Below are 17983 nucleotides of genomic sequence, written 5' to 3'. Positions count from 1 at the left end.
CGTGATGAAGCCCTGTCTGTCCCTGTCCACGGGTTGCGCACCGGGCCGGTTACACAACAAGTCCGTGATCTCACAACCGGATGGAAACAGGACAGCAACCGGAGACTTACACACACCGGGAAGAAAAGCATAGACAGATTACTTTTTTTTTTTAAATCTCTCACTTTAAAAATCCTTTTTTATTGTAACCCGGAAGTGCTCACGGACCATGGCTGAAGTATTTTGATCATCAGTGCAAATGAACGGTCTAGAAAATAAAGATGTTGCTTCGTGAATCCACAAACATGGCGGAAACGGTCGACAGAGGGGGCGAGTGTGGCTCGGCTGCGTCTGACGGCACCGACTCGTTCCCCAGCGAGGAATACGAGTGCAAAATATGCTACAACTACTTCGACTTGGACCGCCACACTCCCAAACTGCTGGCCTGTTCCCACACCTTCTGCCAAGAGTGCCTCGACGCGCTGCACTCCCGGGACGGTCGAAGATGGAGAATCGGCTGCCCCGTGTGTCGCCACCGAACTCCGGTACCGGAACATCGGGTTCAAAACCTCCCCGACAACACCGCGGTGACAGACGTGCTCCCGCTCAAAAAGCACGAATGTGTGAACCAGGCAAACACAGATGATGACTACACGGGCCCGGCCGTCTCTTTAGCAGCCTCCCAAGAGAGCAACGACAGCTGTCAGACTTGCAAACAAGTTGCGTTTACGACGGGCTGCGTGTGCGCCATCTTCTCCTTCCTGTCCATGGTGGTGTTGTTGTTCCTGGGCCTCATCTTTGTACACAACTTCAATCACACTGCGTCGCTAGTCGGCCCCGTGTGTTTGTTTGCAGCCAGTGTCCTCGCACTGTTTTCGCTCATTCTCACTTGGTTACTGTGCATGTTGAAGTACCGGCCTGAAACCGAAGCAAGCAACTTCAGTTCCCTCAATTCTAATATGATGTGATCCTCCGGCTGCAGAGCCGGGATACATGAACTTGGCCTGGCCAGGATAATAAAAGGGAGACCTGTTTATTTATTTCACATTAAGACATCCTTATAGATGTCCTTAATGCCCCATGTCAGTACTGATGGACATGAATGAAGGACTCTAACTGATTGCATCACAAAGACCTTTGAGTACAGGTTTCATTAACAATGAAGTTGAAACTAGGTTTATGACACAATAGAATATCTTTAGTCTGGGCTCCAATATGTGACCATCCACTTTCACGTTGGTCGTTACAATTTCTGAAGGCCTGTCACATATGACAGTGAGTCTGTGTAAACCCCAGTACTGAGGTCAGTGGACCCTCGCACCTTAGAGGATTTTTCTCAAAGTCAAGACTCTACATAGGCCTTTTTCATAGAAGACATTTTGACATGTGAAAGTATGAAAAGTGCAGCTGTATAAATGATAAAATGAATGGTGGCTGTTTTCTGTTTACCTGCTTCAGTTTCAGGGTCCTGGTCTTGTGCATGCTGGCTCACTGTCACGCTGTCATGACTTAGTGGGACTAGAATATAGAAAAGCATTGTCATTAATGTTCTTAGTGATAACTGTGCTTTTCCTGTTGTCACGAGCCAAAATGTCTGCTGTGAAAAAGGTCAATATTGACTGAAATTGATAGCCGTATAAGTCTTGTATACTATCTAGTAGTAGTAGCCCTTAAACATTTCAACTGTATCTTCGGCATATACAGTAAAAGTAAACCATTTTAGGATAAGTTGAGATACATTATATGCGAAGCTCCAATGCCTCCCATACTGTTTGATTTTCTTACAGAATCCACCTTTTATATGCAACTTGATTATTATTTATTTTTAACACTTTTGAACAAAATGCACTTCGGGCTTGAGTTCTTGTTTGAGTGATGTACAAATGTGTGAGTGTGTAGTGGTATGTCATGCAATGACAAACGCTTACACAGAAGACCTACAATCACCAAAAGAGCACTTTAACTTGGCTTGCTAATGAAAATATTAGCAACCATAGGCTGGAATAATGGGAAGATAGCTCATTAAAGCGGTTTCCTCCCCTAGTTTCCTCCCACAATTCTTTGTTGCACTGAAACTATTTATATAACAAATTTCATAAGGTGCTTGGAGGCTACTGTGCGAGCAGGTGTGCATGTATGCGAACAAGAATGTGTCAAGCTGTTGGTATGTAACTGATTTATTATAATCTTCTTGTGCCACCACCATCTCTAACAACATGGCCCATTGTGCCAACGACAGAACCTGTTTACCCCATAACCACCTCTGTGTTATTACACTGGCTCCCTGTGGTGGACCTGGACAGCAGGGAATGCCAGGCCAATGACCCTGAGGGGACATGAGCCTTCACAAGATGAGAGAAATAACTTTGGGGTAGGGGGCCACAATAAGAAGTGATGTAAAGTAGCGAGACAATAGAAGTGCAGATGACCTCCTAGGGGTCTTGAATCATCTGCTAGGCTTATGTTTGCTTTTCCAAGTCATATAAATTGCAAGAAGATATAAACTCCACTAACAACTTGGTCCACGCCCAGATCACTCTCAAAGGGGTTAGGTTACGGGGAAGCCTGAAATAAAAGAATGCTTAATTGAGGTTTTGTGGATTTGTTTCATATAAATTAGGCCGCAAAAACACATCCCATCTCACCCAGCATCTCATATCTTTGAGAAACATACACTTCACAGTATTTATGTTCACAGTTATTAGATCAGTAGTTACGATTCACAAAGATGTCTCCATTTAGTTGAGGTATCTGCTGAATCCTAATAACACAGCAGGCATTTATCTCCACTTAGTGTTATTTTAAGAGGCGACACTGGTCTCAGGAGTTAAAATCCATCTCTTTCAGGTCCCTCAAAGGGACTCCTTCATTCGGTCATCCAGTCGGTGAGTAATGCCACTTAAATGCCACCGTGACAAAAGCTTGGGAAAAAAAAGGAGGGGTGGCAGGCTTCCACTGGGAGCCATAGGCAACACTGTGTCTGTGGCAGAGGGCTTCATTTCACAGGGACTGCAGGGCTTAAAGTTAAAGATTACTTTGAAATCTGCATCCCCTACCATCAAACTCTCCCGCTATATCCCACCCTCCCTCCTCCTTCCTCCCTCCAGCCGTCACTCCCGAAAAATAAAAAGCTGTCGCCACAGAGCAGGGGATGAGTTGGGAGCAGATCCTCTTTGATGACAGAGAAGGATCCTTTTGTTCCCTAATCCCCACACAACCCCTTCCCCCTTCTTCCCTATGAGTCCAACTGGACATCGAGGGGCTTCATAATCAGCCAGGGGCTTCAGAAGTTATTAGTTTACCTGTTTTACTTTGAAATATTTGAATGTAACAGTGATATCTTAGGATAACTGTACAAAAGCATAAGCATAGATATTTCCTTTAAGTTTGATTAATTTTGCTCTTGTCAATCTTTTTAGAGCAGCAAGAACTTAAAACAAACATATAATCAAGTAAATGCTCTAAGTCAAATGACACTGGTCAGTGTTTGTCATAGGTGTATCCCAAGGGAACAGCCATGACCCATTGTGCAAGCTGTCAAAAAGGATGGGGGTCACCCAGAAATAGACAGTTTTAGGATACATTTCCTCTCTTCCTGTGTCTTGCCTTTAAGTGTGCGCAAAGTGTGTTTCTGTGTCATTATCACATTGGACACACGTATTTCACAGAGGAGATGAAAGTGTTCCTTTTGCTTGCAACATCTGCCCTCTGATGGTTTGCGTCCCATCAAGATGACCTCAAAGACATGGCCCGAGGAGAGCGATTATCATCACTCTGTACGCACTCTGTCTCGTCATGTGATCGCATGCTTGTGTGTATGTCTGTGCCCAAGCATGGAGGCCAAGACATGAATTTGTGTGTGTGTCTATATGTGTGTGCATTTGTCTGCATAAGTATGGCTGTACAGACATATGGCCTAACAAGCATGCAAACACTCCGAAGACAAGTGAGAAGGGATCAGTGTCCGGGGTCAAAGTGTCAAACATGGCTTGCCATTTCACTTTCAACATGTAGATCAAAGATGCACTCCCATACAAACACGTCTCTCTGTATTGTGAAAGGAAGTAGTGCAACATCTTTATGAGAAGGATGCACACTGACTCCCTCTGGTGTGTAAAAGTGAGAATGCAGCAAAGAAAAAAAGATGGACAACACAATATGGTTGCTGTTGAAATGATAAAATTATGAGAAATTAATGATTTTATATCAAAATCAACACGTGTTTTTGATTGTTTGTTGCTGTTTTTAAATTGCTGCTGCTGCAGTTGTCACACTATTCATTAAAATGAACTGGTTCTGTTCTAAAGCAGTGTTATGGGCACTAAAAAAACACACATACACTCATACATTTTACGAGAGATGCCAAAATACAACCATGTGTAGTAAACAAAGAGTGGTAGTGCAGGGTACAGTTTCTTGGACAATGTACTGGGTGGGTAATGATGGGTAAGGTAGTCCTAACACCAATTCACTGTCATCAGCAATTTTCTGCTTCTTTTTGAAAGTTCTAAGCAAGTCAGCTATGAAACTATGCAGTCATTGGTGCATTCGTCCTGATGAGATCTTCTTTCAAATGCCCAGCAGTTTAATGTCATGGGACCAGGCTATATCGATTTTCAACACTAGCACTATGACTAATCAATGCATTGTTGCAAGAGGCTCTATCAGGGATGGTGCCTGTCAGATGGTTGTAGTATAAGGAACTGGTTTTCTGTCAATGTGTGGATTTGATTTATTTTTTTGTTTTGGAGTCATCGTCCTTTGCTGACACGTGCAAATGAAAGGGTCCAAATGGAAGGACAAGGAGGGACAAGCTGAGGACAAAGAACAAAGAGCCAAGGCCAAAAATAGCGGTGAGACAGACAGTCAGGAGGAAGGATCTTTCACCGCAGTGTAACCCCAGACTTCACCAGAAAATTATCCAGAAACAACTGACAGCCGTGCAGACACTTCTTACATCCCCCCTGAAAGTTACCCTTGTTAAAGATGAGCAAACTACAAAAACTTTAAAGATATTTAATTGTTGTAAATGACAATGTATATTTATGTCCAACATCACTATTATAATCTTTACATACAATCTCTAATACAATTGTTACTTGTGTACAAAAGCTATTGTAAACAGCGAAAGCTATGGTGTGAGTTGCAGTTTGGCACATTTGCATAATGAAAGTTCAGTTACTCATCTCCATGAATAGTATTGAATGTCCTCATTAATTTAGGATTATGTTGGATTCTGGATGATCTTGTCTAGCAGTGGGTTAGAACATATCATCATGCCAAGTGTCATGTCTGGTGGTTACATTAAAAAATAATTGGAACTTGCTGATTCATGTGTCCCAGTAAGTCCTGACAGTGTGACAGTGAACCAGCAAGCACAGTACCAGGACTTTGAAACTGGTCTACAAACCCGTCCAGCTTATTTAAACCACAACAGGTTAAAATTTAAAGTATTTTTATTGTATTTATGAATGGCGTGTAAACCTTACATAGACAACTTTCAAGAACTCTTACTCTGATATTTCTGGACTATAGAAATGCAAAATTACATATTTTGTTTATATATTTTGTTAGGATGATGAGAAGTAAATACCCGTGCAGCAAACAGGTGTTAAAAACAAGCTGGGTTTTTTTGTTTTGTTTTTTTGTTTGTTTGTTTGTTTTGACTTCATGACATTTGTATCTGGAATTTATTTAAATGAATCCACTCTTCCCTCTATCCCTGCACGAACTTTGTTGAGTGCCCTAACGTTTGCACGTGCCACAGTTACTGTTTAATTCGGATCATTAAATAATAAGTAATAAAGCATTAGACATTTGAAGACAGGCTTATCTTTTTACTTCTGTTTGCTGCAGCACTAATAGGCTAGAGGAAGGTTAGATTCATTTCTCTAATAGCACTTTCATACAGGAGACGCGCGTAGGAGGAGGATCCGCTGGTGAATGCACACAGAGACTCGAGCCTGTCCTACACAGACAGAAGAATTACACACAATTGTTAAGTTTAAGTTTCACTTCCAACAGGCCTAGGTGTCCTTCTTCTTTGTCTAGCTCACTCACTTGTGCGCTCCGTCTCGCCCTCCCTTGGCAGAATGTAGTTAATTCTCAGTAATACTGAATTAAAAACAGAGGCACGTGTTTACCAGACCCGGTCGACAGCTCGAGTAATGGTTGACCCATTTAAAGTAAAACCGGCAACCCGGATTCACCCCGCCTCATTGTGTCGGTGACTGATGTCAGACGTCTAACCGATGGTCCCGGCATTTGTGACCGCGAGTAACCCCACTGACGTCCCCGCTGCCCCAAGCACGCGCCACCTCCAGCGCTCCAATCGCTGACAGAGAAATACAGCGACGTCATGCAGTAGTTTCCGGGCTGTCAGCACTGGCCCGGTGATGCTCAGATTTACAATTCTACTCAATTTCATAATCGTTTTTATAACACACTTACAGTTGTGATTTGTAACCAGATATACAGCGTTGGAAGATTATATCAATGTAATGTCAGAGCTTTGGTTACAAGGATAAATATACTTGTTCCAGTCCCGCAGCGGCTCAGGCGTAGCGTTTGAGAAAAGAGGTGAGAGAATGTGTTGCTGTGTGAACGCTTTGCAGATGTTGATGAGAGGGACTGATTGTTAGCGACCAGCTAGCTCAACAGCGCGCCACGTCGCCTTTAATATACCACACATTTGTGTACAATGTGATGCATGTGCTGCATTTTGACCCTCAGGTGATTTTTGATCAATACACTGATTTTGCTACATCAACAATCGGGGTCAACAACATCTGCAGTGGTTAGCCGAAGCGCTAAATGTGAGCTTCCCCGTTTTGCTAGCTGCTAGCGCGTCTTTGAGCTGTCCGTTAGCTGCTAATCTTGATGCTGCTACGCTGGCCTTTTTATAGTTTCAGGCACTGTGCAGTGAAAACTGGCCTTTTATTAACCGATGAGGATTAAAACCAACCGCTCACGCAGTTAGTATTTGATAGAGTCACACATGATATCTAAAATTATCTGCACGGTATCTTAACAATGTGTTATCATATCTAACGCTGTTGGCCATTATCTACGATAACGACACGCAAATCAACTCATTGTCGATAAGATAACCTATCTAGCGTCTCACAGGAGAAGAAAAAGACGAAGACGGTGTGAAAAACGTTAACAACAGCCCCCCAAATTATAACGCCCCCCATAATTATAATGGTCACCAGATTCAAATCATGGAGGGAAAACATTGTGCTTAAGCATCATCTTGGTATCATGATGCTTTCTCAGATACTGGCACTGTGCATACAATATATTCATTATTAATGTATAGCCAGATAAGAACCATGAAGGATTGTTAAGCTGAAAGTTGTAGAGTTCACTGAAAAATTATCTGTCCGTGGTGTTTATCTCTTGTGCTTTGTGTGATGGCTCAAGTTGCTGTCCTTGGGGTGGGGGGGTCTTCAATTACTTATAGTCATATTTTCAAATTTTGAAAATTTCTTCCAAATTAGCTTTTTGTTGTTTTGATCTTGTGCCACATAGTTTTTGAAATAGTGACTAGGAGCGGGTGTGTCGACTTCATACAAAGAAAAGTACACAATGACTGAACCTGTATTCCAAGTGTTAAACGCAGACGTGGTGAGTGTTGATCACCCTCCTGCCTGTGCCTGTCTGACTTCTTTGTGTGATTGCTCTGCCCAAATACAGTTGAATTGTGTCAGTTGGTTGTGGTATGTGAGTTGCTGCAAAACAGGTTCATCCTTCACCCATAATGAATCAGTTTTGTGCAACTTGTCTTGTCTAGATTAATTCTTCATAGTAAATGCGGCTTCTGGGTGGAGCTGAGAGAGATGACAATGGGCATTCTCCTGAAACCCTTTGCAGTATTTACAGAGAAAAGAGAAAGAGTTTGGCCCTCTGGCCCCATGGATATCCTAGAAATAGCTGAGTTCACCAGGAGATGGTCCGAGTTGATCCAAAGGATTTTGTAGTATACCCACACAACTGAGAGCAGTAACAAGGAGAGCACATGGCATTTTACGTTTGCAGTCTGATTATAGATGTGGTCAGAAGTGACATGCAGTCATTTTGAAGTGATTGTTTTTTAGTTCTGGGGTTAGAAATCATATTTTGTTTATTCAGGTATTCAAATGAGGAAGTTTGGGGCACTTGCATAAACATCCACATGCACACACAAACACATAGGCATGCTGCTTTGAATTAATAATGAACCCCATTCAGTGAGAGGCAATCATGTATTGTTGTGTCGAAAACAAATTGTAATATTGCATTAGCCATAGTGTCACAGTCCTCACTGGAGCACAGGACTGTGGTGCAGTGCAGGTATTGGGTAGGCTAGTTGGCCCTCACTCTCACTGAAGACTCACACACTAACTGAAGTTAAATATGTGTACACACGTGTCTGTTGACCATAGGATTGTACTATGTTAGAAGCAAAAACATTTATTTATTTAAACAGGAGCTTATTTAAATGTTCCTGAATGTGCTGCTAGACATGTAGAATTACTGAGTAATATTTAAGTTATTTCTGGTAGCCTGTGTTTGCATATGGGCAGGAGCTGCCCACCTCAGCAGTCAGTGTGAGATTCTTCTCACAACTGTTACTTAAGCTAACCGGGTTATGCTAACCTCCCACGTGACCTCAGGCCTTCTCTTTTCTAAGCTGCAGAATGAGTCACTGCTGCTACTTCTAGCATGTTCAGGCTCAGTGACTACGGGGCTACGCTTCAACTTACTCTCTGGCCCTAAGGATATGCTAGAAATAGCTGAGTTCTATGGAAGACGGTCAGAGTTGATCCAAAGGTTTTTTTGTAGTATAGCCAGCTGAGAGCAGTAACAAGGAGAGCACATGGCATAATCCTACAAACATTATTATACGACGTGGCACTGCCGCAAACTGGTGACGAGGCATAAAGGTGTGTAATTAGAGAGGTAGTGTTTTCTTGGCTTCAGTTCAACCAATGCTTGATTCAGCTGCACATATTAGGAAGTAATTTTGTCTCCAAATTGTATAAAGATGTGACCAGACTGCCTCCATATTGCTTATGTGGTCTTATAAACAATAAAAGTTTACAATGAAATGAAACACAAAAGCAGTAAATCTTCACATTACAGGCAAATCATTTTCTGTTATCTAATAAGTAAATTAATCGTTTCAGCATTATTATGAAATATTGATGATGATGATAAGTGTCATAGTGTCATGTTAATGCAGCAGAGCCAGCAGATCTGGAGAGATGAATAGTGCTGACTGAGAACCAGCCTAAGAATAGGCAGACATCATTTGCTGCTGCTCGATATTTCCAAATATGTTGATGCATCTTTATTCCAGACTATACTTATAAGATGTCATGTTGTATCTCTGCATTGCAGGTCGGGTGGACTTGCTGCACAAAAAGAACCCCCATCTGCAACCTTCACCCCCACCAGCAAGTCAAAATACTTACAGAGCAGTGACAAGCGCACTGTCCTTGCTCCTCTGGTTTGATTCCCCTCCGACGCTGACTTCATCCTTAAAGATGAAGTTGAAGGAGGACATGAACCCCCTGCTGTTGCAGGTCTTCCGCTCCGTGGTCTGGGTGTACTCCGTCATCACCTTCATACCCTGGTACTTCTTCTCCGGAACTGGCACTAGCTTGGAACAGGCTCGCAGGATCAAAGCACGCTCAGTAAGCAAACACCCGGCAGGGCCTTACAGGGCCATCAACAGCCAACAGAAGCTGGTGGCATGGCTGCACCCTGGGGTGGACACCCTGGATAAAATGTTTGAACATGCTGCTCAGAGGTTTCCACAGAGAGACTGTCTGGGCACCAGGGAGGTGCTCAGTGAGGAGGATGAGCTTCAGCCTAACGGGAAGGTGTTCAAGAAGGTGAGAGACACTGACCCGTCATTGGTTCTCTTGCACACTTGCAACAGATTTTCTTTCATTATTCTTTTCTGTTATCAGGAACATTAGAGTAGTTAAGTCAGTGACTGGTAACCGCTCATTGCATTTTAGCTTTGTAAAAGCATAGAGGTGAATCTGTGGTATTATAGGAGTTTGTGTGTCAAGTTTGTGTGTATATGTGTATATGTGTATATGTGTGTGTGTGTGTGTGTGTGTGTGTGTGTGTGTGTGTGTGTGTGTGTGTGTGTGTGTGAGGCTGACAGCACATCCTGCCACTGTGCACAGTGTGAGGAATGTGGGTGGAAGAGCAGGAGTGTTACTGCTCCTTTGTTTCACACCTGAGATCCTCCTCATTAACACCTGCATAGCTGCAAGTGCCCTGCAGATGGCGCTAATTGACTGCGTATGAATGCTGATGTTGATGACTGGTAACAACATTAGACCTCTTCCAGACTCAGCAAGCTAACTACTGTATGTTACCCCTTTTCCATGCCACTCCATGTTACCCTTTTTATTTTGTAATGCAAAGCAGTACACATATTAAGTCCACTGAAATCTGGAATCATTTGAACACTGTTTGTTTGTATTTATTTATTTATAAAAAGGCTTTTATGGAGATGCTCTGAAGCTGCACAGAGCTGTGGAATATATGCACAAATAGCAACAGGTATGTTGTATGGTGTAGTCTGTGGAGATCTTCCTGATTATTGTGCATGCCTTTGCACGTCCTGCGTAGGTAATTCTGGGGAACTACAACTGGCTGTCGTACGAGGAAGCCTACCAGACGGCAAAGTGTTTTGGCAGCGGTCTTGCAGCTCTCGGTCAGAGACCTCAGTGTAACATCGCCATCTTCTGCGAGACCAGAGCAGAGTGGATCGTGGCGGCACAAGCCTGCTTCATATACAATTTCCCACGTGAGTCCCAGAAAGACAAACATGTATTGATACCTACAGTGAAGCACTTCAGCTCACTTCCCCCAACTTAACTTTATTTGAAATTGACAGTTGTGACCCTTTACGCCACTCTTGGACCCATGGCCATCGCCCACGGTCTCAACGAGACAGAGGTCACACACATCATCACAAGCAAAGACCTGCTTCAGAGCCGGCTTAAGGTACCTGCTTTACTGTCACCATATGTTTCCATGGTGTCAGCTGTGTTAAAAGAGGCTCTGCACTTTAAATGCACTGATATGTTCCTGAATGACGAGTTGTTTATTGTGTTGTAACATTGTAGGATAAGAAGCTCAGTTCTGTTTGTCTATGTTCTTTTTCTTCTCACTCACCCTCCACCTCCCTCCATCCCTACATCCAACTTCATGTCCTAGGCCATACTGTGTGATGTGCCAAGGCTACGGTATATCATTGTAGTCGACAGTAAACCCAGAAGCTGGCCAGACATCCCCAGGAACATCATGGTCTATAACATGGATGCTGTGAAGGAGATGGGCTCCAAGCCTGACAATAGTGAGTATTTGTGCAACGTGATTAAAAAGGTTTCTAATTTTGTCGGGGAAATGGAAGTACTCTGATGGAGGCTTAACACAAAGCCAGCACCCTGATGTGTAATTGGAGTGATGTGCTGCGTGTGACAGAGTCAGCAAGAGGTTAGATCACCACTTGCCAAATGCCCAATGCCATGATGACATTGGTCGGTTTTTTAGAAAAATGAGGAGAAACCCGAACTGTCACAGAGGTATTCACAATATTCTAAAAATTGTAAATACCTCAGATAGAACAGACTACAAAATAATTTTAGCTAAAAATCCTCTACTGTCGCAAAAAAAAACATAAAACAGTGTAGAAGATTGCAATAATTTAAACCATGTATGACTACTTTCTGACATTTCTTCACAATAATTTATTATTACAGTAAAAAAAAAAAGTTAGTCTCTCTCTCTCTCTCTCTCTCTCTCTCTCTCTCTCTCTCTCTCTCTCTCTCTCTCTCTCTATGCAGTAGCAGTTGACCGCAAACAGCCACAGTCCTCGGACATCGCCGTCATCATGTACACCAGCGGCTCCACAGGCATCCCCAAGGGTGTCATGATCTCCCATGGCAACATCATTGCTGGCATCACTGGCATGGCTGAGCGAATCCCAAACCTCAAGTATGTCAATATCAGATTCGCTGCTGTCTCTCTGACACTTCCTTCCTTCCTTCCTTCCTTCCTTCCTTCCTTCCTTTATTTATTTATTTTCTTCCTGTGTTCTGCAACTCTCTGAAACTTCACCATGCTTGTTCTCCTCTCGTCCTTTGAAACACGTACACTCTCAAATCCTTCCCCACACGCTCTCTTACATTGATGCGCTCTCGTTGAATCACACCTCGCTGTGTTTTTGTCCATGTTTACATGGAAAATAACCTGCTGTCATTTCTGTGCCGGCAGTGAGACGGACACCTACATTGGCTACCTGCCGCTGGCCCACGTTTTGGAGCTCAGCGCCGAACTGGTGTGCATCTCTCACGGCTGTCGCATCGGCTACTCCTCCCCTCAGACTCTAGCCGACCAGGTCAGTGTATAAAACACACACATGCTTTGTGTCCAGCATGTGTTCGCTGCAGTGAGGGTGATATCCCTCCTGGATGCATTACACTTATATATATTAGTAACACGTAGCATTCATTTCCTCTTAAAGCTCTGCATGATCAGGCAGAGACCTGCATTGGCCACTGCAGGCCTGCATCAGCAACAACTGACTGATTGTCTTGTTTTATTTTCACAGTCCACTAAGATAAAGAAGGGCAGTAAAGGGGATACCAGTGTGCTGAAACCTACTCTCATGGCTGCTGTACCAGTAAGTGTTCTTATCACAGAACAAACCCAATCTAGCTTATCTTACTAACAGTATTTATCATACCAGAGTCACACCTTGAGCTAAAATCAACAAATCACGGTCCGGGCAGAGTGCAGACTTGAAATGTTGCAGGTGTTAAATGGGAGTTTTCCCACCCGGTGTGTGTAGGAGATCATGGATCGGATCTACAAGAATGTGATGACCAAAGTGGAGGAGATGAGCAAGTTCCAAAAGACCCTCTTTGTGCTGGCTTACAACTACAAGATGGAGCAGATCTCCAAGGGGTACAGCACGCCTCTCTGTGATCGGTAAGACACATACTCTGCTCCCTTTAACCTCTGTTCCTACATGGTGAATCATAACCTAGTGCAAATTCTTCATCTAACCCTTGTTAACACTGAGCCTCTTCTTAAATGTGGGGAATTATTCACTAGCATATGTGAATCATTGCAGGGTATTGATTCTGATATTGTGTTCGCACAGAGCAAGTCAGTGTTTGGATGCTAGATTGATTGTTAACTTCTTAATAGTCTGAATGGCTTTTTCAGTCTTCGTGTTGTTGTTGTTGTTGTAGTTGTTGGAGTCTCCTCCACCTCTCACTCATCATCCTCACGCTGTGTATTTTTGTCTTCGTTCCTCTCCACCCCCGCAGTCTGGTGTTCAAGCGGGTGCGCGCGCTCTTGGGAGGGAACACGCGGGTGCTGCTTTCTGGCGGAGCTCCGCTCTCGGCTGCCACACAGCGCTTCATGAACATCTGCCTGTGCTGCCCCGTGGGGCAGGGCTACGGTTTGACGGAGACCTGTGGAGCTGGCACCATCAGTGAGAGTAAGAAGGGAGGAAGGGAGAAAATGTGGAAGAGTGGGTGTTGTGCCACCCTTTGAGGAGCCAATAAAAATAAGGAAGAGAGTCTGTTTTGTAGTAATTACCTGCAGTTACCATTCTAATGCAGGGGTCTTTTGCTGGTGTTTTTCAGTTTGGGACTACAGCACAGGACGGGTTGGAGCACCACTTGTTTGTTCAGAGATCACACTTAAGGACTGGGAGGAGGGTGAGTCAAATCGCAACAACCCAACCCAGATAAAGAGCAACAAAGGTACTGATATTTTCTTTATAATCAAGTTTGTGCTTCTCTAGGTGGTTACTACAGCACAGACAAGCCCAACCCACGGGGAGAAATTCTGATCGGCGGGCCCAATGTAACCATGGGTTACTACAAAAACGAGGCCAAGAACCGCAAGGACTTTTTCGTGGATAAGAATGGCCAGAGATGGTTCTGCACAGGAGACATTGGAGAGATCCACGCCGACGGATGCCTCAAGATCATTGGTAAGAAATCCACAAACTAGCTGAAGTTGTGTGTAAGTTATAGAAAATGTACATGTTAGAACTGTGATATGTTTACGATCTCATCCTATAGACCGTAAGAAGGACCTGGTGAAATTGCAGGCAGGCGAGTACGTCTCTCTAGGAAAAGTGGAGGCTGTTCTGAAGAACTGCTCTCTCATTGACAACATCTGTGCCTACGCCAACAGGTAAAATTCTGCACTCACTCCACCTTAATCTTTTTCTCCCAGACTTTTGACTTCAATTCAGTTGCAAATGCAGACCCACAAAACACAGAGCCAGTCTTCTTCTGGCTCTGTGTTTTTCTGTCTCATCTTCCTGATCTGTAGTCACAACTTGATTTCTTTCTCCCTAATGGTGAAAAAAACTCCCTTGTTTTTCAGTGACCAGTCGTATGTGATCAGCTTTGTGGTGCCGAACCACAAGCAGCTTATGGCGCTGGCGGGGCAGATGCAGGTGAGGGGCACATGGGAGGAGATCTGCAACAAACCTGAAATGGAGAAAGAGGTCCTCCGCATCATTACTGAGGCTGCTATCTCAGGTAGGAAATAAATTCTCTGTGCCTCCTTCACTTACACTGATATTAAACCTGCTTATTAGCTCAGAGGAAGTGTCTCAACGCTGAAGGTGATACTCTCAAATGTTCAGTTCAGATTTGGTGCCACAGCGGCTCCTTGCCTTGTGCCAGACTTTGCACTAGTATCACACTGTATCTGTCGCTCTGACTTGTGATTTATTTATTTATTTATTTTTTAATTTTTTTAATTTATTTATTTTTTTACTCCTCCCCCCCCCCCCCCCCAACCAGCAAAACTGGAGCGATTTGAGATCCCCAAGAAGATCCGGCTGAGTTCTGAGCCCTGGACACCAGAGACAGGCTTGGTCACTGACGCATTCAAACTGAAACGCAAGGAACTCAAAACACACTACCAGGAAGACATTGAGAGGATGTACGGTGGAAAATAACACAGACACGCTCCAGACAACACATGAACACGTACACATAATATACTTGCACACATACACAAGGAGCTCAGAAGCCACTTCCCAGGACAACTGGTAAGGAGAGGAGTTATACGTAAGATACAGGTAACACACACAAACACACACACTAATATAGACACACAAAGCATCTCATACACCTCCTCCACGGCTTCCTCGCGACCAGCTTCGATCAAAGGAGGAGAAATAACTCTCGAATCCAGCTTAATGCTCTTTGTCAAGACCAAAAGGCAGAAGGTCCCTCACAGACAACCGAAGCCAGCAGACCCGCGCTGTGCGACGCACTTATCGCTCCTCTTTGATGGATTTTTTAGCCCTTTGAGTTGCTATGACGACCGAGGCAGCACCCGAACTCGGACGTCTGTATGACTCGAAGCAAAAGAAAATGTCAGGCTAGACGAATCTGGATCAATGTCATTGTGCCCCCCCCGTTGCTTCTCTTCCTCTTCCCCTGCTCTCTGGAGCCTTCCACCAGTTCAGCATGGTCGTGGACTTGTAGTGCAGATACCTGGCAGGGAAAATGGGGTAGCATGAGCCTGATTAGAGGGATCCCTAGTGGGCTTTAAGTAACATTCAGGTTGGAATCTATGCAGGGATCTCTATTATCTTTATTGTCTATATATATATATATATGTGTGTGTTGCTATGTTTCCTTCATGTTTGGTTTGTCAGCTTTGAAACCCATTTGATGACTGTTTTTTGTATGTGAGGAATCTGTGTTGTAAAGCCATGAGAGATTGTGTGTTAAGATGTTTTAAGATACTTTTTCTTACTGTTATTTTTTGGTTGTATTATTCCGAGGGTTTATTTTTCTTCATCCTCTTGTTTTTTATTGCCATTTTGTTTATGCTAATTGTACTATAAGTTTACAAGCGCTTTTTTTTTTGTCTTTTCCTCTCATTATTTGCCTGTGTCCCAAAGTTTGTACACTTGATTGTGTGTTTACTGACTTGTCTTGTTGGGGCAATCCAGTCTTCACTCCCTTCTGCTCTTGGCCTTTGCAGGAGGGTCAAACATCAATAGTAAAAGGCATCCATTGGGACTATTTCTATCCCTGCTCTTTGCCCCAAGTTTCATTGTTCTTCATATCTGAGCAGGCCCTGGTTGCCTCTCAACCTGTGTCTTATTGGCTTTTTTTTTTTTGGGGTGGGGGCATCATGGACTTACGGTAGCCCTGCCACATCTGCAACACTTTCCTCCAGTCATGACCAATACGGTGCGTATGGATGTCTCCAAGGGAACTTAGCCTACCGTAGAAAAATAGTTACCCTAGTTAGCCTGTCATTGGTTGCTCTCTCGGTTACTCTTTTGGCGCAACTGTACATGTTATCCTTTTTGCCATAGATCTAGTTACTGTTACTTTTTATCTTTTTTTTTCTTTTCTGAATATGAAATACAAAATGAATGTGCAATATTTATACACAGAACTTTTAAAGTATGTAGGAAGGATTAAAAAAAAAGAAAACGCACAGACAACAGCCCCTCCATAGTGTATGAATGTTTAGGCATGTTACTCTCCACTCCACTTCATAATGGAAGGTCTGTAGGAAAATGAGCATAGGAATAAATCAGAGAACGGTAGAGAGACACTGATAGAGAAGTCTAGATGTAGCCCATTTGAACGTACTGTGCTGTAATGTTCTTTAATGAGACTGTAAAGTGAAAACGTAATATTTGGGTTGTAGAAATTTGCATGATGAAAAGTGTGCGACTGTACCAAAGCACCTGAGAATATATAGATATATATATTTGAGAGAGCAACGAGAGAATCACACTCCACTTGAACAACTGAAGAAATTCCTTATGAATACTCTACTTATATAATTGTGAGTATATAGCATACGCTGACTTGACTTCATAGAGTGAAAATAACATTTCTATATCTCCAATTGGTTTATGTGTATGATACTGTATGTGCAATGTATGTGTCTCATATATATATATATATATATATATATATATATATATATATATGAGAGAAAAGGGTCTACAGTTCTTGCATTCTGTTAACTGCCATTTATTTGAACTCATGTATAACAGTAAGTTGTTGGTTTTCCAATAGGTGGTGATATCCTGAGTGGCATCAGTGAGTGACACTCTTGCTTCAGTATTTAATTTCCTCTATTTAGGTTTATGGACAGAAGATTAAACAGTGTTCGGTCGGTCAGTGGTCTTTTGTAAGGGCGACGTCTTTCTTTCAGCCACCTCCTTCCGAATGCAAACCCTGCTTTGCTTGTACTGAAGACATATAGCATTAATAAAGGTACAGTCAGATACTCTAACAACCTCTTTATCAGATGTGTACTCGCTTAAAACAGAAGGGTTATTTTAGCATGTAGAAATTTGACAATACTATCATCACCTTCCTGTTTTGTTTTGTTTTTTTAATTAACGTTTCTCTCTCCTGACGTTTCAGTGAAAAGTCAGTAGATTACTGTGCTGTTTGCTGCTTTTCCTCTGCCTGGCAAGAGGCGGCTAGTTGCCTTCTGACACACATAAGCTGTCTTCAGGGGTCTTAAGAATGTGAAGCACTCCCCGCGTTCTGTTGATCGCACACATGCCGTGTCCTGCTAACAACATCCATTCGAACTAACGGCAAGGCAAAAACAGTGGGTGGTGCACAGATGAATTCCACCACTCCTGCTGTTTTCACTTGCAATGTAAATATGTCGAAAGGGGAGGGGATCAATGATCAAAGCTCATTAAAACTACCAATAACTGTACAGGTGTAAAGCCTCCTGTTATATTTAATAATCTTTGTTACTGACCAGTTTTTTGGGGCCTCCACCTTGTTTTGTGTGTTTAAGTGGCCCTGCGAGCCGGGCTATTGCAAGTGTCTCCTTCCTTATTTATTTGTGATTTGGCCTTGAAAATTATGTAATGAAATAAAGAAACAAGTTTGTGTTGTAATTACTGCTGGTCCTTGTGAGTGTGTTGAACACCTGAACGCAATCTGCGAAAGCA

The 17983-nt window shown here is 43.1% G+C and overlaps 2 protein-coding genes across 3 annotated transcripts; both read left to right on the top strand.

Annotated features, from left to right (window-relative positions):
* Positions 1-206: 206 nt before the first annotated feature.
* LOC121193640 (E3 ubiquitin-protein ligase RNF186-like) lies at positions 207-2521 on the top strand. Its single transcript, XM_041056042.1, has one exon. The coding sequence runs from the start codon at positions 261-263 to the stop codon at positions 945-947; it is 687 nt and encodes a 228-aa protein (XP_040911976.1). The 5' UTR covers positions 207-260; the 3' UTR covers positions 948-2521.
* A 3843-nt stretch (positions 2522-6364) lies between these two features.
* On the top strand, positions 6365-17923 carry acsl3b (acyl-CoA synthetase long chain family member 3b). 2 transcript variants are annotated; one of them, XM_041055483.1, is made up of 15 exons: positions 6365-6558; positions 9364-9860; positions 10615-10792; positions 10883-10992; positions 11206-11344; positions 11838-11985; positions 12265-12388; positions 12602-12673; positions 12842-12981; positions 13326-13498; positions 13647-13721; positions 13808-13999; positions 14091-14205; positions 14401-14558; positions 14826-17923. In XM_041055483.1, the coding sequence occupies exons 2-15, from the start codon at positions 9510-9512 to the stop codon at positions 14981-14983; spliced, it is 2133 nt and encodes a 710-aa protein (XP_040911417.1). In that variant the 5' UTR covers positions 6365-6558; positions 9364-9509; the 3' UTR covers positions 14984-17923. The 2 variants fall into 2 exon arrangements, with proteins under 2 accessions (XP_040911417.1, XP_040911416.1); XM_041055482.1 differs by having other exon boundaries at positions 11835-11985.
* The last annotated feature ends 60 nt before the right edge of the window (positions 17924-17983 follow it).

The sequence above is a fragment of the Toxotes jaculatrix genome, chromosome 14 (genome assembly GCF_017976425.1).
Source record: "Toxotes jaculatrix isolate fToxJac2 chromosome 14, fToxJac2.pri, whole genome shotgun sequence".
In the NCBI taxonomy this organism is placed as follows: domain Eukaryota; kingdom Metazoa; phylum Chordata; class Actinopteri; family Toxotidae; genus Toxotes; species Toxotes jaculatrix.
The sequence above is the reverse complement of the archived record's forward strand: the minus strand, read 5'-3'. Positions and strand labels throughout refer to the sequence as shown.

What these genes read in the sequence shown, in the direction of transcription:
- LOC121193640 (XM_041056042.1), top strand. Translation starts at nt 261, where the DNA reads ATGTTGCTTCGTGAATCCACAAACATGGCGGAAACGGTCGACAGAGGG.
- acsl3b (XM_041055482.1), top strand. Translation starts at nt 9,510, where the DNA reads ATGAAGTTGAAGGAGGACATGAACCCCCTGCTGTTGCAGGTCTTCCGC. An exon ending in ATCTGTGCCTACGCCAACAG is followed by an intron (nt 14,206 to 14,400) that starts GTAAAATTCTGC and finishes CTTGTTTTTCAG; the next exon opens with TGACCAGTCGTATGTGATCA. An exon ending in TACTGAGGCTGCTATCTCAG is followed by an intron (nt 14,559 to 14,825) that starts GTAGGAAATAAA and finishes CCCCCCAACCAG; the next exon opens with CAAAACTGGAGCGATTTGAG.